Source organism: Lutra lutra, chromosome 11, assembly GCF_902655055.1.
Source record: "Lutra lutra chromosome 11, mLutLut1.2, whole genome shotgun sequence".
Taxonomy (NCBI): Eukaryota; Metazoa; Chordata; class Mammalia; order Carnivora; family Mustelidae; genus Lutra; species Lutra lutra.
The window spans coordinates 53,643,664-53,661,543 of NC_062288.1; the positions used below are offsets into that span (position 1 = coordinate 53,643,664).

General features: G+C 35.5%; 1 protein-coding gene across 1 annotated transcript in view; it reads left to right on the forward strand.

Moving 5' to 3' along the window:
- Positions 1 to 17,880, forward strand: part of ABCB5 (ATP binding cassette subfamily B member 5) — a 116,101-nt gene that overhangs the window by 51,827 nt on the left and 46,394 nt on the right. Inside the window, 5 exon segments of the mRNA XM_047694740.1 lie at positions 5,905 to 6,066; positions 10,859 to 10,993; positions 16,219 to 16,362; positions 17,349 to 17,453; positions 17,639 to 17,716. Coding sequence (XP_047550696.1) covers positions 5,905 to 6,066; positions 10,859 to 10,993; positions 16,219 to 16,362; positions 17,349 to 17,453; positions 17,639 to 17,716 — 624 coding nt within the window.

Genomic DNA, 17,880 nt, shown 5'->3' on the forward strand with positions numbered 1-17,880 from the left:
ACAAGTAGGCAGAGAGGCACATGGGGGGTTGGGGAGGTGGAAGCAGGCTCCCTGCTGAGCAGAGAGCCCAATGCAGGGCTCGATCCCAGGACCTGAGATCATGACCTGAGCTGAAGGCAGAGGCTTCACCCACTGAGCCACCCAGGCACCCCACTTTTTTATTTTTTATAAAATTTAGAAACCACCCATCTTTTAAATCATATACAATAAACTGTCAGAGGGTATATTTATAAATATTGTTTAGGGCGCCTGGGTGGCTCAGTGGGTGAAGCCTCTGCCTTCAGCTCAGGTCATGATCTCAGGGTCCTGGGATGGAGCCCCACATTGGGCTCTCTGCTCAGCAGGAAGCCTGCTTCCCCCCTTCTCTCTCTGCCTGCCTCTCTGCCTACTTGTGACCTCTGTCTATCAAATAAATAAATAAAATCTTTCAAAAATAAATATATAAATAAATATTGTTTAGATGAAGTATATGTTATAGAATCAAAAATAGCTCTTTTGATATGTATGCCCAATATTATAAGATCACTCTTAAAGATCAGTAATTCTCATCATTATCTGCATTTCAACAGAGGGAGTTTAAATGGGTATACTTGGTTCATGTGTAAAACTGTTACAAAGATATATACTTGCCAAATGAAGGCCTATCTTTAGTGCTGGTACAAGATACAGGGAAAAGAAAATTTGCAATGGGAAGCAGTCAATGCAAAGGGCTTTAGTCACATTAATAGGAACACATCATGCCACAAAGATGCAGCAGAGTTTGTGGACTTAGAGTATTCAAATGACCTGAGTTATGTTGTAGCATTGCCACCTACCCTCTATATGGACTGGTACCCATTAATTTCTCTAAGCCCCAATTTTCCTATCTCTCAGAAACCTATCTTCCCAGACAGCTCATAGGACTGTGTGAGCAAAACCAAACAGAGGAATGTTATAGAACATTTTACACTCTAACGTTCTTTAAAATATGTTTTCAAAAGAATTATTTTTGCCATCAGTAGTTAATAGTTAATCTGTAATATTGTTTAGTAGCTCATTGATGGATGATTATTTTATGGCCTTCCTATTTCTTTATTAAAGATAACAAAACCAGGGGTGCCTGGTGGGTCAGGCAGTTAAGTGTCTGCCTTTGAGTCAGGTCAGGATCTCAGGGTTCTGAGATAGAGCCCCACATTGAGCTCTCTGCTCATCAGGGAGTCTGCTTCTCCCTTTCCCTCTGTGCTCTCTTGCTCTTTCTCTCTCAAATAAATAAATCTTTTTCTAAAAAAAGATAAAGCTAGTGTGAGTCACCTGAAATTAAAATTATATACATACACATATATATGTATGTAATATTTAACATATTTATATTCAGTTGTCTTGAGTAAAAAAACAAATTAGCAAAAGTAATTCAAAATATCATGTCTATATTTATTCATTATAGCATACAATAATTTTTACCTTGATCATTTTACAATGTCTTATATCTCAAAAACATGGTAAGATTGGCATCTAGGGAAAAAAAAATAGAATCTAAGTGTTGAGAAAGACCTTGAAAGTCCTATATCCATATGTAGATACAGAGTGTTGGGTAATTTGTAAAGAGCAAATATCATTTATATAAACAATTTCCCCATTCTGAAACTTCCAATAAAAGAAGAAATGTTACTTAGCATTGCTTTATATGAATTAGTCCCAAATATTCTATTCCTAGGCCCATGACCTTCCATTCTTCACACACCTCTGCTATATGTGAACCTCAGTATTTTTTCAGAAATCCATGTTCTCTTAGGCCCAAATGCCTGGTCTTGTCATAGCCTCTGTCATCATTGCCCCCCTCTCTCTTTCCCACTTGGCAAACCTTTGTCCATGTATTAAGACTTTACTCAAAAGTCATCTATTTGGCAATGTTCCTCTATTCAACTAAACAGTTAATTATGTCTGTGCTATAATATTTTTATATAGCTTCTGTTGTATACTTACTACTTTATGTTGCAATTCTTTTTTTGTCCCCCCTTATTAGCTCTCTCTGTCAAGGGCTTTGGAATTGCCCTCAATAAATACTCGAGAGTCTCCAGCTTGAAGATATTTGATTAATAATTTAAAATTAGTTATTTATGGGGTGCCTCGGTGGCTCAGTTTGTTAAGTGTCTGACTCTTGATTTTGGCATGGGCCATGATCTCAGGGTCATGAGATTGAGCCCCACATCGGCTCCATGCTGATCATAGAGCCTGCTTAGTATTCTCTCTTTCCCTCCCCACTCCCCCATCTCCCCAGGTGCATGTACTCTATCTCTCTCCCTAAAAAAAAAAAAAAATTAGTTATTTCCTAAGAACTTCCCATGTGCAGAACATGGTACCAAAAACATTAATCTGCGCAATAACCCTAAAATATAGGTGACATTATTTCCCCATTTAATAAATGAGGAAACTAAGACTCAGGGAGTTTAAATATCTAGTCTGACACCACAAATCCAGAAATTGACAGAAAAAAGATTTAAACCTAGGATTTGTGATTCCAGAGAACACAAATAATGAAGAAATTATTGAAAGTTAGGTTTTCCTGCTGTGCCTGGGTAGCTCAGTCATTTAAGCATCTGCCTTCAGCTCAGGTCAAGACCCCAGGATCCTGGGATTGAGCCCCACATCAGGCTCCCAACTCATCAGGCAGTGTGGTTTCTCTCTTTCCTTCTGCTGCTCCTCCTCCTGCTTGTTCTCTCTGACTTTCCCTCTGTCAAATAAATAAGTAAACTCTCCAGAGAAAAAAGAAAAAATTAGGTTTTCCTTTATAAACATGATACACTATATATGAGATTATTTACTATTTGTACTTAATTAGCATGTAATACAATAGTTATATGCATCATTATATATATTAGAGTATCTATAGTATGAATTGTTATTGAAACAGTAGACTGTTCCTGTATCGTGAGTCTTCTTAGTCTATAGTTCATAAAACTTCCTTAGCTATTCATGCAGTGTGATGATCTGCCTTCAATCTAAAAAATCAGTGGAAATTTGATGAAATTATCTCATTATCTCATACTTTTAGAAAAGAAGAATGAAATTGGGCTGCTGGAGGTAGAAACAACTATCTGTATTATCTAGTCTGTGTGATAGGAGATGTAGGTTAAATATAATGCACATTTAGATGCTTTGAATAATAATTACAGAGTCTCATTATTATAATGTTATTGAGTCATGACAGGGAGAGATCCAACCTTAGAAAGATGTTAAACTATCCTTTTTTCCCCTTTTTTTTAATCTGCTTTTTTTAAGGACTCTTAATATCTATGCTTGACACAAACCAGCAAAGGTACACCTATTTGGAAATCTTTTTACTTTTATCAGTGGTCAGGGCCAGCTACATAGTTTGTGAAGCCCAGTGAGAAATGAAAATGTGGGACCTCTTTATCAAAAATTACCAAGAACTACGAGATGATAACAGCAGAGCACTAAACCAATAGTGGGACCCTTTTAAGCTATGGGGCCTTGAGCAACTGAATAATTCATATACCATGAAACTGGTCTCTACTGCCATCATGACTAGGAGGAACTTTTGACTGATAGAGTGACTTACCCTCACTTCTGAGCTTTAGGTGTCATTCCTCCTTACTAACCCAAATTCTAACATTCTTAGTTGGCATGGTTGAGTACAAAACATGCATACATGCACACACACACACACACAAACACACACATACACAGACACATCAGGAATGTATACACCTATATTGAATATGTTTATATGTATGGATGTACTCTTGACATAAATATATTTTTACATGTGTATGTATATTTACAGATGACTATATTTCAAAAACCTAAATTAGTAACAATATCTGCTTAATGCAGAAGTCTAGTTTTTTGTTTTTTTTTTTTAAGATTTTATTTATTTGCTTGACAGAGATCGCAGGTAGGCAGAGAGGCAGGCAGAGGGAGACAGGGGGAAGCAGGCTCCCCACTGAGCAGAGAGCATGACGCAGGGCTCGATTCCAGGATCCTGGGATCATGACCCAAGCCAAAGGCAGAGGCTTTAACCCACTGAGCCACCCAGGTGCCCCAGAAGCCTAGTTTTGATGATTTGTAGTATCTCTATCCCCAATCCTGTTTCCCCAAATAATTTTAAAAATTAAAGTCCAGGTAGAGTACCCAACTTAGGTAGTTAACCACCTCTCTATTGCCATTTGGAACCTAAATGATATATATGATTTCACTGGAACTTTCCTTATTTTTTTAATTTAAATTCAATTAGCCAAGGTAATAAATACATCATTAGTTTTTATAAGAGGGTGCTTCTTTCTCCAAATGCTCACCAATATTTGTTGTTCCCTGTCTTGTTAATTTTAGCCATTCTGACTGGCGTAAGGTGGTATCTCATTGTGTTTATGATTTGTAGTTCCCTGATGGCAAATGATGTGGAGCATTTTTTCATTGTAATATTATGTGACTAAGTCCTCAAAAAAGAATATATAAACAAGTCCTGAAAATTAATAAGAATAAGACAGTTCCAACAGAAAACCAAGCAAAACCTGACAATTCACAGCAGAGAATATCCAAATCATCACTAGCCATACGAAAAGTTGTTCAACTTTATCAGTCATCAAGGAAATCCAAATAAAGCCACAATATGATAGTACCCACCTACCAAAGACAAAAAGTACCAAGTGTTAGTGAGAATAGAGTAGCCATAACTCTGCTGCATTTGGGGAGTTTATAAATTGGGACAATCACTTTAAAAAGCTGTTTGGCAGAATCTAAAAAAAACTGGGCAGTTCTTCTCCTTAGTATGTAACTTATAGAATTCTCTGCATATATGTTCATCCAATAAACGTGTATAGGAATCTATTCATAACAGAAAAAAACCTGGAACTTCCCAAATGCCAATCAGCAATAGTATGGATAAATAAATTGTGGTATATACAAATGGAATTTTGCTCAGTAATAAGAATGAATGATCTGCAACTAAATACAACAAAATGGATGAATATAAAAAAACATAATGTTAAACAAAAATTCATAGATACAGGGGGGTATATATTGCATGGTCCCACTTACATAAAATACAACAGAAAATCAAAACTAATCTATATGGTTTAAAGTCAGGAAAGTGATTACCTATCACTAGTGGTGTGGATAAACAGTGACAGTGATTGAACGAGCCTAAAGAGAGTTTCAGAGTCCTGGTAATGACCTTTTTAAAAAACGGATGTTATGCATCTGGATGTATTTTTTTGTCAAATGCACTGATCTATGCATTTATGAGTACTTTTCCATATCTGTAAGAAATTTGTGAAAAAGTTAAAAATATGTATTACCTTGAATTCATACCCAACTAGTTAAGTAATAGAGATTACTTAACATTTTAGAGATGAAGAAAATAGTGAGTTAAGTTACTGAATTACTTTTAGTTACTAATAGCCAGGCAATTATTACATAGCTCAGAATAAATGATCTTTAATTTCCTGTCTAGTTCAAGATACTGTCATTTTACAAGTCCACCAAATTAGAATCTAATTAACTTTCAGATTTTCTTTTTATTCTAATTTTTATTGGCCTTCCTAATCTATTAAAGTCCAAATTTCTATATGCACAGATAAGTTTCCTTGATATTTAAAATAATACTACAGGGACACCTGGGTGGCTGAGCTGGTTGAGCATCTGATGTTGATTTTGGCTCAAGTCTGATCTCAGGGTTGTGAAATCAAGCCCCATGTTAGGCTCTGCACTCCATGGGGAGTCTACTTGAGATTTTCTCTCTCCTTCTTCCTCTGCCCCTCCCTCTTACTTGTGTGTGCACCCTTTCTCTCTCTCTCTCAAATAAATAAATCTTTTTAAAAAATACTACAATAGGCTTTCTTGAATATTGCAGAGTTTGTTATTTATATTATTTTCTTATTTATTTTTTATACTTACTCTTTGTAGGCAAGCAAACGTCGGACTACAATTGTCATAGCACACCGACTTTCCACTATTCGAAATGCAGATCTCATTGTGACTATGAAAGATGGGATGGTGGTGGAAAAAGGAACACATGCTGAACTAATAGCAAACCAAGGTCTATATTATTCACTTGCAATGTTACAGGTATGTTTATGTTATATAATGCTATGTTAGCAGGGGTTTGTTTTTTTTTAACTTTTCAGAGATCATACCATAGACGTATTGAATCATCATCTCAGTTTTCAGAAAGCAACCAAGGAATTCCTCAGTGAAGAAGTTCACTGTGATTAATATCTTCAGCATTGTGCTAGATAATATGAAAATTAAAGAATTAATGGGTACATAGCACCTAATAATTGCTGGGCGCACTGCAAATAGGCTTCAAAGCTTGTACATGGCAGATCCAGAACAGTCTAACTCTATATACTGTCATCTTTTCATCAGAACACAAATTTAACACACAATCTCTGAAAACTTAGTTGCAGAGGCAAAATGCAGAATCTTGCATATGGATGTTACAAAATATAGAAATAACCAAAACTGATAGGGAGAAGGGAAGCTAGATTACCCATGGAAGGTTTCATGAAGAAGTCTTAAAGGCTAGAAGGTGGGAGTTAGAAGAGGAAGAGAAGTCTTTGTGGGTGGAGAAGCACCACAGATATAAGAAGGAACTTGGTGTGCAACAAACAGAAAAACCAGCCTTCCTCCCACAAGTAAAAATGAGCATAATCAAAAACAGTTGTATTAGAAAGCCAAGTCATGGAAATTCATTTTTTTAAAGATTTTATTTATTTATTTGACAGAGATCAAAAGTAGGCAGAGAGGCAGGCAGAGAGAAAGGAAGGGAAGCTGGCTCCCTGCTGAGCAGAGAGCCCGATGCGGGGCTCGATCCCAGACCCTGGGATCATGATCTGAGCCAGAGGCAGAAGCTTTAATCCACTGAGCCACCCAGGCACCCCCAAATCATGGAAATTCTTAGAAACCAGGCAGAAGAGTTGTTATTTTTTTTTCCACTCTGACTTACTTTACTGTATCAGAATCACCTAGTGCATTGCCTGACACATATAGGCATTCAATAAATGCTTGCTGAATAAAAGGATATATATAAAAATGTATGTTATATAAACCACACCCTCTCAGGTAGACTAGAAAGCTTATCAATCAAAAGCTTTAGCCAATCAAAAGGAGGTATGATAATGCTGAAGGCACTCTGGCATATTCTTTTTTTTCAGATCTACATTTCAGCATGCCAGGTGATCTCACATAGTTTTTTCATTAGGACACATTAATATAAATTGTAGGAATTAGGCTGTAGCTAACTTCCTCCTTCTGGCCCAGGTCTTCTCTTGACCTGGAAGGCAGTCTTCTTTTCAAGGGGTCATGTACAGACAACAAATCTCACCGCTTTGCAGTTTATTTTACTTCTTCAACTTTCTGATTACATTTTTTATGTTAATATTATTATTCCATATATAAAGGACCTATATAACTCAACATGAGAAAAAACAAATCCAATTTAAAAATGGCAGAAAATATAGTAGACATTTATCCAAAGAAGACATTCAGATGCCCAACATGAAAAGCTGCTCAATATAACTCATCATCAGGAAAATACAAATCAAAAATATCCTAAGATATCACCTCACATCTGTCAGAATGGCTAAAATAAAAACCACAAGAAACAAGTGTTGGTGAAAATGTGGAGAAAAAGGAAACTTCATGCACTATTGGTGAGAATGCAAACTGGTGGAGCCACTGTGGAAAACTGTATGGCAGGTCCTCAGAAAGTTAAAAATAGAACTACCCTCTGACCCAGTAATTGCACTACTTGATATTTAGCAAAAAAATACAAAAACACAAATTCAAAGGGAAACATGCAACCCTGTGTTTATTGCAGCTTTATTACAATAGCTAAATTATGGAAGCAACCCCAGTGTCCATTGATTGATAAATGGATAAAGAAGATGTGGTGTGTGTGTGTGTGTGTGTGTGTGTGTGTGTGTGTGTGTTGGAATATTATTCAGCCATAAAAAAATAATGAAATCTTGCCATTTGGCGACAACATGGATGGAACTAGAGAGAATAATGCTCAGTGAAATAGGTCAGTCAGAGAAAATCAAATACCATTTCACTTATATGTGGAATTTAAGAAACAAAACAAATAAGCAAAGGGAAAAAGAGAGAGAGAGAAGCCAAGAAAGAGAGTCTTCAATTATAGAGAACAAATTAGTGGTTACCAAAGGGGAGGTGGATGGGGGAGGAGGGGAGGGTAAATTAAATAGGTGATGGGGATTAAAGAACACACTTATCATGACCAACACTGAGTAATGTATAGAATTGTTGACTCACGATATTGTACATGTAAAACTAATATAAAGCTATATGTTAACTATACAGGAATTAAAATTTAAAACTTAATAATTTTCACAAATTAGAAAATTTAGAAAGTTATGATCCTCCATCTCATCATCAAACTCAAAAATTCACATTTTAAAACCTTAGCTTTCTCCACAATGCTAGAATAAGTTATTTTTAAACATTTGCTATAAAGCAGGGATAGTCTTTAAAAAGTTTGAAAATATAATCTTATATTGATTCAAAAACTGCCAGTTCCAATTTTATTTCACATTAGGCCATATTTTACTTTAAAAATAAAAGTTAGCTGTTATATGCGAGTTGAATTTACATGATTTTCTTTCCAGAGTAGACTTAATAAGTTATGAAATTATGAAGTTCAATATTTTCAAACTAAAAAGTATAATAATAAAAGAAAATAGCTATGGTTAAATTAACCCTATTTTGAGATTTTTTTTTAAACCAGTATATTCAGATCTTTCTTTGAAGTAACATGTCTTAATTTTTCATTATAACTAAACAAAAACTCTATTATTAGGTCTTAGATTAAAGAGTTTCACAGTGTAAGGAAAATAAAAATGGAGTGTTTGTGGTATAAATGTATAAATACTTAAAATGCTTTATTCAAAATGGATTAGTAGTCTCTCATTACCTAAAATAATGTTCATTCTGATAAAACAATACCATTTTAATATTCAATGAACAACTACAATATTCTGGGTACTGCAAAGTAAATATAACATCCATGATATCTCCATGGACAGGAACTCATTTCTGAAACCCTAGAAGTGCGTATTTACCGCTGTGCCTATAGTGACCAAATGAATCAGTTTATTAGAATCCATGTGTCCCTAAGTACTAAGAAGTTAATATTGCTAAGGGAATCAATTTCAGGAAACAGAATAGCAGTGGTTAGGATTATGGGCTCTGGAGACATCATAAATTTGAAAATCCTGACTCTGCCACTTAACAGTTTTAGGACCTTAGGTGAGTTATTTAAATTCTCTGTGCCTCAGTTTGCTAATCTTTAACATGGGGAAAATAATAGTAACTTATTTATGAATTACTGTGAGTATTAAATGAGTCATTCATGTAAAGTGCTTAGAATCTATGTTGGCATACTAAATTTTATTATATTACTAATACTAACATTATTCAGTCAAACTTTTTATGAAAGTTCAAACCATGAAGATTAATGCTATAATTATTTACCTTGAACATATATGATTATTTCCAGACCTATTCCTTTAGTGACTTTTCGCATGAAAATTAAATAAAAACAAGTAGAGATAGATACCAAAACTTCTTGTCATCATTATTTTGTCTAGCAGCCTTCTCAGGAAAAGAACTTGTCTTTGACCTGTTAAAGAAACTTCTTAGAAAAATTTATTATGAGAAGAGGTCAAATTTTTATTTTAAACTTGCTACAAAGTAAATAGCTCTTGAAAAAAGACAAATAAAGGATTTCTTTCTTGGTAGAGAAATTTATAGAAAAAAAGAGAAAGTGATAGCATAGAAGAATGTCTGATTAAAAATGTTAGGATACTATAAGGCTGGTTAAAATTTACTGTACTTTGAAATGCCTGATTAATAGTTGTTAAGCTTGTCAAAGAATCACAGTCACTGAAAAGACTTCCACGTACATATTCTCATTTGCACCTAAATCCACCTGAGGCTTTTTGTCTCCGCTCCCCACCCTGGTCTGGGACACCATCATCCAAACCGGGCTGCTCATTTCTATCTTGTCTCCCATCCTGTCTCTTCATGGAGAAGCCACAGATTTACTTACACCACATTCAGAGGAGCAGGAAATATGTAATTTCTTTATTTCACTAAATTTGGTCTCATTTCTCTGAATAGCAAGAAAAGCAAAAACTAGACTTAGAGCAATCTGGTTTAGAACTTCATCTTATCAAAAAAAAAAAAAAAAAAGAAAAAAAAAAACTTCATCCTATCCAGTGATTTAAACAGTTGTTTTTTGTTGTAGTTGGGTTTTGTTTCGTTTTGTTTTTAAGTTAACTTGATGTCTCTGGGATTTTTTATTCTCTAGGAGCTGGTCCTACTGATTTTGCTTTCTGAGCAGTTTGGAATGGGCATGAGTTGCTGGCCTGGAAAGTGTTCCTGCCTCCTGAGATCTCTCTCATGCCCAGGACTAGCATCACATTTAAGTGCCTAGCGATATGTTATAAGTTTACAAGCTCTACAAAAGGGTAGGAAAAGTAGCTACTCTTCTGTAGGTAGCAGCAGAGTCAGAAAGAGTATTTGAGTCATCTCCCTCACAAAGCTCTTTTTACTAAAATCTGTCCTTATTAATGGAATAATTGTTTTGTACTAAGGCATTATTTTTTCCAGTTAAAGTACAGGTCTTTGGAAAAGAAGCCACAATAAGCTCTTGTCACCCATTAACATTTTAGTAAAAGTTGGACTTACTAGCTCTCTACCAAGCCTGAAAATCAGCAAGAGTTGCACAGGAATCTATCACTTTCAGTATCAAAGGCAATACAGTTTTAGAGGGGTGCTTAAGAAAAGTCTTGAATTTTGAAAACATTGTTCTAATAGTAACATATATTCTTCATTTAAGGATATTAGAAAAGCTGATGAACAGATGGAATCAGTGTCTACTGAAATAAGTATCAACTCCGTTCCTCTGTGCTCTGTGAAGAGCAGCAAGTCAGACCTTCCTAACAGGTCTGAGGAATCCATCCAGTATAAAGAGGTAATGAGTAATGGTTTAAGTTTTATTCACATGTTCTCCAATTAATTTTTATTTAATTCTTATAATATTTAGAATTTATGATAAAATATTACTGTAACACTAAGTGTACAAAACATAAGTCTTTCCCAAATTTCACTGTAATATCACTGTGATGCTTTAAGAAGGTGGCCCTCAAACAAGACCATATATGTCACAGTCCATTTTGGGGTCAAGAAGACTCTTAAGAATGGGCTTGTTCTTCTTTTTCTAGTTCCTTTAGGTGTAACAGGAATTGGCTAGTGAAAATTCAGAGAACTTTAAAGAATGCAGAGGTAGGAGATAAAAGTAGCAACCACCCCTGAGGTTAAAATAGAGATCCAAGGAAGAGTCTCATTTTTTTCCCCCTGTCAAGGCTGAGATTCATACCTTGGTTCAGAGGACACAGCTTTGGTTCAGTGGATAGCAGAGAAGTTGCTAAGGTACCTCACTGGTGGAGTTTGCTGGAAATCTGTCCTGTTGCATGCCACAACCTACTGGGTACCAGGAGAAGCTACGGGGTACTGTTGGAACCAGGAGCTGGAGAGGTTGCCCTCTGCAGGAGTCAAGTACAGTTCCATGTGTAAGCAGATGCAAGCATTAGTCACCTGGCAAAAACACAGACCAGTGCTGTCTGGGTCCCCTGGTTACACCTTCCTGGCCAAGCCAAGAGCTGGAGAAAGCATCTGCTGGCCAAACATAGGAGAAAACCGTACTCAGCAGGCACCTACTCTGACAAAACTCTGCAAGCAGAGCAGCAGAGGGAAAAGCTTATCCTGGAGGAGCCTTCCCAGAAAGCCACCAGAAAAAGAAGAAAAATTCCCTCCTTGTGCAACGTTTTTCCAGTACCCTTAACAGACAAGGCTTGACATCTTACTAACTGGTAAAGGAAAAATGTTTATAAGCCAAAAGAGTGGATTTAGACCCAAGAGGAAATAAATCAGTAACCACGACAGAGATGGTATTATTTTAAATAAGGGGAATAGCTAATATAATGGCCTGGAGTTGGGGGTCACATTGATTAAGAAGAAAGGGATGAACAGAGAGTTGTGTGAGATAGTCAGGGACCAGATCTGTAGCACCTTGTAGATAGATAGATAGATAGATAGATAGATAGATAGATAGATATCAGTGATAAATGGAAATATTTTATTTTAAGTTTCCTAACTGATATACAATATTACTTGAAGGTAGACTATGACCTTAATAGTAGTCAAAGTTGATTTCAGAGCAAAAAAAAAAAAAAAAAAAAGGAATAAAGAAGGTTTTTCATAATTTTAAAAGGATCAATTTGGGCACCTAAGTGGCTCACTCATTAAGCGTCTGCCTTCAGCTCAGGTCATGATCCTAGGATCCTGGGATCGAGCCCCACATCAGGCTCCCTGCTCAGCAGAAAGCCTGCTTCTCCCTCTCCCACTCCCCTTGCTTCTATTCCCTCTCTCTCTGTCAAATAAATAAATAAAATCATTTAAAAAAAATAAAAGAATCAATTTATCAAGAACTGAAAAGAGTAATAAAAATTCACAATTTTATTCAGAGATTTCAATACATCTCTTAAATATTGATAAAACAAGTAGAAAAAATTCGGCAGGGAAATCGCACTACTGGATATTTACCCTAAAGATACAAATGTAGTGATCCGAAGGGGCACGTGCACCCAAATGTTTATAGCAGCAGTGTCCACAATAGCCAAACTATGGAGAGAACCTAGATGTCCATCAATAGATGAATGGATAAAGAAGATGTGGTATAGATATACAATGGAATACTATGCAGCCATCAAAAGAAATCTTGCCATTTTTGATGACGTGGATGGAACTAGAGGGATCAGGAGGGAGACAAACCATAAGAGACTCTTTTTTTTTTAAGATTTTATTTATTTATTTGATAGACAGAGATCACAAGTAGGCAGAGAGACAGGCAGAGAGAGAGGAAGGGAAGCAGGCTCCCTGCTGAGCAGAGAGCCAGACGTGGGGCTTGATCCCAGGACCCTGGGATCATGACCTGAGCCGAAGGCAGGGCCTTTAATCCACTGAGCCACCCAGGTGCCCCCATAAGAGACTCTTAATCTCACAAAACAAACTGAGGGTTGGTTGCTGGGGGGAGGTGGGGAGGGAGAGGGTGGTTGTGTTATGGACATTGGGGAAGGTATGTGCTATAGTGAGTGCTGTGAAGTATGTAAACCTGGCGATTCACAGATCTATACCCCTGGGGCTAATAATACGTTATATGTTAATAAAAAATAAAAAATTTTAGAAAAAGAAATTAATGTAATTCCTCTTATTAAAAAATTAAAAGAAAATATCTAATCATCTCAATCAATACAGAAAATTCATTTGACAAAATGCACTGTCTATTCCTGATAACTCTTAGCAAGCCAGGAATTGAGAGAAATTGTTTCAACCTGATAAAAGGCATCAACAAAAGATCTACAGCTAATATTATTCTCAATGGTGAAAGACTAAGATCAAGAACAAGGCAAGGATGTACACTCCCGCCACTTCTAGTCAACATTGTGCCAAGTTCCAGCCTGTGCAATAAGGCCAGAAAATAAAAGGCATCTGGATAGGAAAGAAAGATATAAAACAGTCTTTATTCAGAGATAACAACTATTTATGTAACTGAGCTTAGCAAGGTTGCAGAATACATGATCAATATGCAAAAATCAAAAATAGGAATTGAAATTTTAAAAATAACATCATATACAGTAGTATCAAAATATTAAATACTTGGGGATAAATTTGATTTAAATAATTACAAGATCCACACACTGAAATATATAAAGTATCACTAAGAAAAGGAAAGGAGACCTAAATAGAGGAATATACCATGTACGTGAGTAAGAAGTTTCGGTTCTACAGGTTCAAGGCAATACCAAACAATATTTCAGCAGGCTTTTGTGTAAAATTTGACAAACTAATTCTAAATGGAATTTCAAAAGGATAAAGTAAAACAACTTTGAAAAAGAACAAAGTTGGAGGATTTGTACTACCTGAGGATTTGTACTACCTAATTTCAATTCTTTATACAGCTATAGTAATCAAAATAATGTGCTATTAGCACAAAAATAAAAAACTTGATCAATAGAACAGAATAGAGTTAAGAAATAGACCCACACATAAGTGGTTAATTGTAGTTAGACAAAATCCAAAGGCAATTCAATAGTGAATGTATAGTCTTTTCAAGAAATGATGCTATACTTCTATATAACCATATGCAAAATAGTCATCCTCAATCCATACCTCAGATCACAGATAAAAATTAACTCAAAATGGATTACAGACCTTACTGTAAAACCTAAAGTTAGAAAACTTCCATAAGAAAATCCAGTAGAAAATCTCTGTGACTTTGAATTTAGCAAAGATTTCCTAGATACAACACCAAAAGGACAATTAAAGAGAAAGACGTGATAAATTAGACTTCACCAAAATCAAGACCTTTGCTATTTGTTTTGTTTTGAAGATTTTATTTATTTATTTGACAGAGATCACAAGCAGGCAGAAAGGCAGGCAGAGAGAGAGGAGGAAACAGGCCTCCCGTCAAGCAGAGAGCCCGATGCGGGGCTCGATCCCAGAACCCTGGGATCATGACCCAAGCCGAAGGCAGAGGCTTTAACCCACTGAGCCACCCAGGCGCCCCAAGACCTTTGCTATTTATAAAACACTCTTAAGAGATGAAAAGATAGGTCAAAATCTGGGAGAAAATATTTGTAAGACACATACCTGATAAAGGACTGTGTCCGAAATATAAAAAGAACTCCCAAAGCACAAAAAGAATACCAGCAATCCTTGGGGCACCTGGGTGGCTCAGGGGGTTAAAGCCTCTGCCTTCAGCTCGGGTCATAATCTCAGGGTCCTGGGATCGAGCCCCACATCGGGCTCTCTGCTCATCAGGGAGCCTGCTTCCCCCTCTCTCTCTGCCTGCTTCTCTGCTTACTCTTGATCTCTCTCTCTCTGTGTCAAATAAATAAATAAAATCTTAAAAAAAAAGAATACCAGCAATCCAAATGAAAAATGGGCAAAAGATTTGAATATACATTTTGCCAAAGAAAATGCACATATAGGAAACAAGCATACAAAAAATGCCAAATGTCGTTATTCATTAGAGAAGTGCAAATTAAACTTGTAATTGAGATTTCATGACACACCTATTAGAATGGTGAAATCTAAAAAGACTGACAGTAGCAAGTGTTGGCAATGATGTAAAGCTACCACTGTTCCATATTTTGCTGAGGGTAATATGAAATGCTAAACACTTTGGAAAACACTTTGGCAATTTCTTAAAAAGTTGAATATACACTTACTACCTGATCCAGCTATTCTATCTCTGGGTATTTACCTGAGAGAAATGAAAGCATATGTGCACACAAAGTCTTAAATATGATCACTCATAGCAGTTTTATTTGTAATAGCCCAAATCCAAATATATGTCAACAGGTAAATGGATATATAAATTTTGGCATAGCCATACAATGGAATACTGCTCAGCAATAAAAATGAATGAAGTGTTAATTTATACAATATTATGAATAAATCTCAAAGTAATTATGTTGAGCAAAAGAAGCCAGATGAAAAAGAATACATACTGTATGATTTCATTTAAATAAAATTTTAGAAAATCCAAAATAATCTGTAGTAACAGAAAGCATGTCAGTAATTGTAGGGGAAGAGGATTGGAAGCTAAGAGGTGTGGGAGAGGGAGATTACAAAAGGCAGTAGAAAACTTCTGGAAATAATGGATATGTTCATTATCTTGACTATGGTAATGGTTTCATGGGTGTATAGTTACATCTAAACTTACCAAGTTGTACATTTTAAATATATACAGATTGTTGTATGAAGACTATAGTAACTCATTATAACTCTAAAATACATGACATTTAAAATTCTTTAGGAGGGGTGCCTGGGTGGCTCAGTGGGTTAAGGCCTCTGCCTATGGCTCAGGTCATGATCTCAGGGTCCTGAGATCGAGCCCCACATCGGGCCCTCTGCCAGCGGGGAGCCTGCTTCCCCCTCTCTCTCTGCCTGCCTCTCTGCCTACTTGTGATCTCTCTGTCAAATAAATACGTGAAATCCTTAAAAAATATATTTTTACTTTGCCATCTATTATATTTTATATTTTACATTATAAATCTGTTTAAAATTGGTTAACTTCTCTAAATTCCATTATGCTCTCAAACTGGAATTCTAACCAAAGTGTTTTATTCATAGACAAGTCTTCCTGAAGTTTCTCTGTTCAAAATTTTTAAATTAATCAAGTCTGAATGGCTTTCTGTGGTTCTGGGGACGTTGGCTGCTGTTCTAAATGGAGCTGTTCATCCAGTATTTTCCATCATCTTTGCAAAAATTGTAACTGTAAGTAAAGCTAATTTGCTAATATTTTTAACAATTTTAAACAAATTCAGTGTGAGAGAGCAGACCTGTTGTACTTTGACCTAGTAATGGGGAAACTGGGATTTGCAGTGTGTCACCCATAGTGTAGGATCCACAATAGGAAGGTTAACTAATGTTCTCAGGGGATAAGCCAGTCTCTATTGTGAAGTCTTGGCTGGGCCTTGTTGACTGGGCAATCAGTAAAGAAATTACTTTGTTTTCTAATTTTGACTCCAGTGCCGTATCAGCATTCCAAAGCACTGAAGCAATAAAATAGACAAATACAACTACTCTTCTTTCAACTAGTCCAAACAATGGCCATTTTTTATTACTAGCCAGCTCAAAGAAAAGAAATAACAAGAGCTTAGGATTGTGCCAAGGGACTCAGGAGAGTTGGTGGATTCAAGAACACAGTCACGTTAAGTCTTCAGTCTCCCAGATTTGCACAGCTACGCTTTGTCAACATAGATGCCAATATATGTAAAATTAGTGCTCGCTTCGGAAGCACATATACTAAAATATATGTAAAATTACTAATTTTCGGAACAATTTCTAGGGACATGTATAAAGGTCTCACATTGTAGGTAGTACCTTAAATAGAAGAATATTAAGAAACCTAAATTATTAGCCATTATTAGAAATAGTAATTCAAACAAACTGGTGGTTTCTTTGAAAATATATTGTGATAATAATAGCAGAAGACTCATTGTCTGATCTCATATTTACATAGCTTAAGTGAGAAATTTGACAGCAAATCATTTTTTATCATATGTAATGAATGTAGTGGATAGAATAATGGTACACTTCTTTTAATTATACATTCTTTTCATTATACATTCTAAAAATGTATATGTAATCTTATTCTTATGTTGAAATCCATTCAAAAATTCCTGATAGATATTTCAGGTTTTTTCTCTTTCTTTTGTATTTTCTTCCAATCACCTGATAAAAAATCTGTTCTGTTTCAGATATTTGAAAATGATGATAAAACCTCATTAAAGCATGATGCTGAGATGTATTCCATGATATTTGTGATTTTGGGTGTTATTTGCTTTGTCAGTTATTTCATTCAGGTAAGTTTTTAATGAATTAAACAAGCTTGAACATGATTATTTTTTATGTCATCCTCTCTGAGTTAAAAATAATAACAATAATAACAATATAAATAAAATATAAATAAGTAATGTAGTGACTAAATGTTACAAAGAAATAGAGAAGAGAATTAAGAATAAATATAAATTTGCTTCTTGTTTTTCAGGGGTTATTTTATGGCAGAGCAGGGGAAATTTTAACCATGAGATTAAGACATTTGGCATTTAAAGCCATGTTATATCAGGTCAGTGTTTATTTGATTTTTTCCTTATTTTATTTAAAATGTATTTTTAAATATTCCAGCTTGTAGTTTTTCAAGTCAATTTCTTGACATAATCTTTCCTTTGATCCCTTAAAAACATGCCTCTTATGTTCTAAACAGCATCTAACATCAGAGTTCTTACAGTA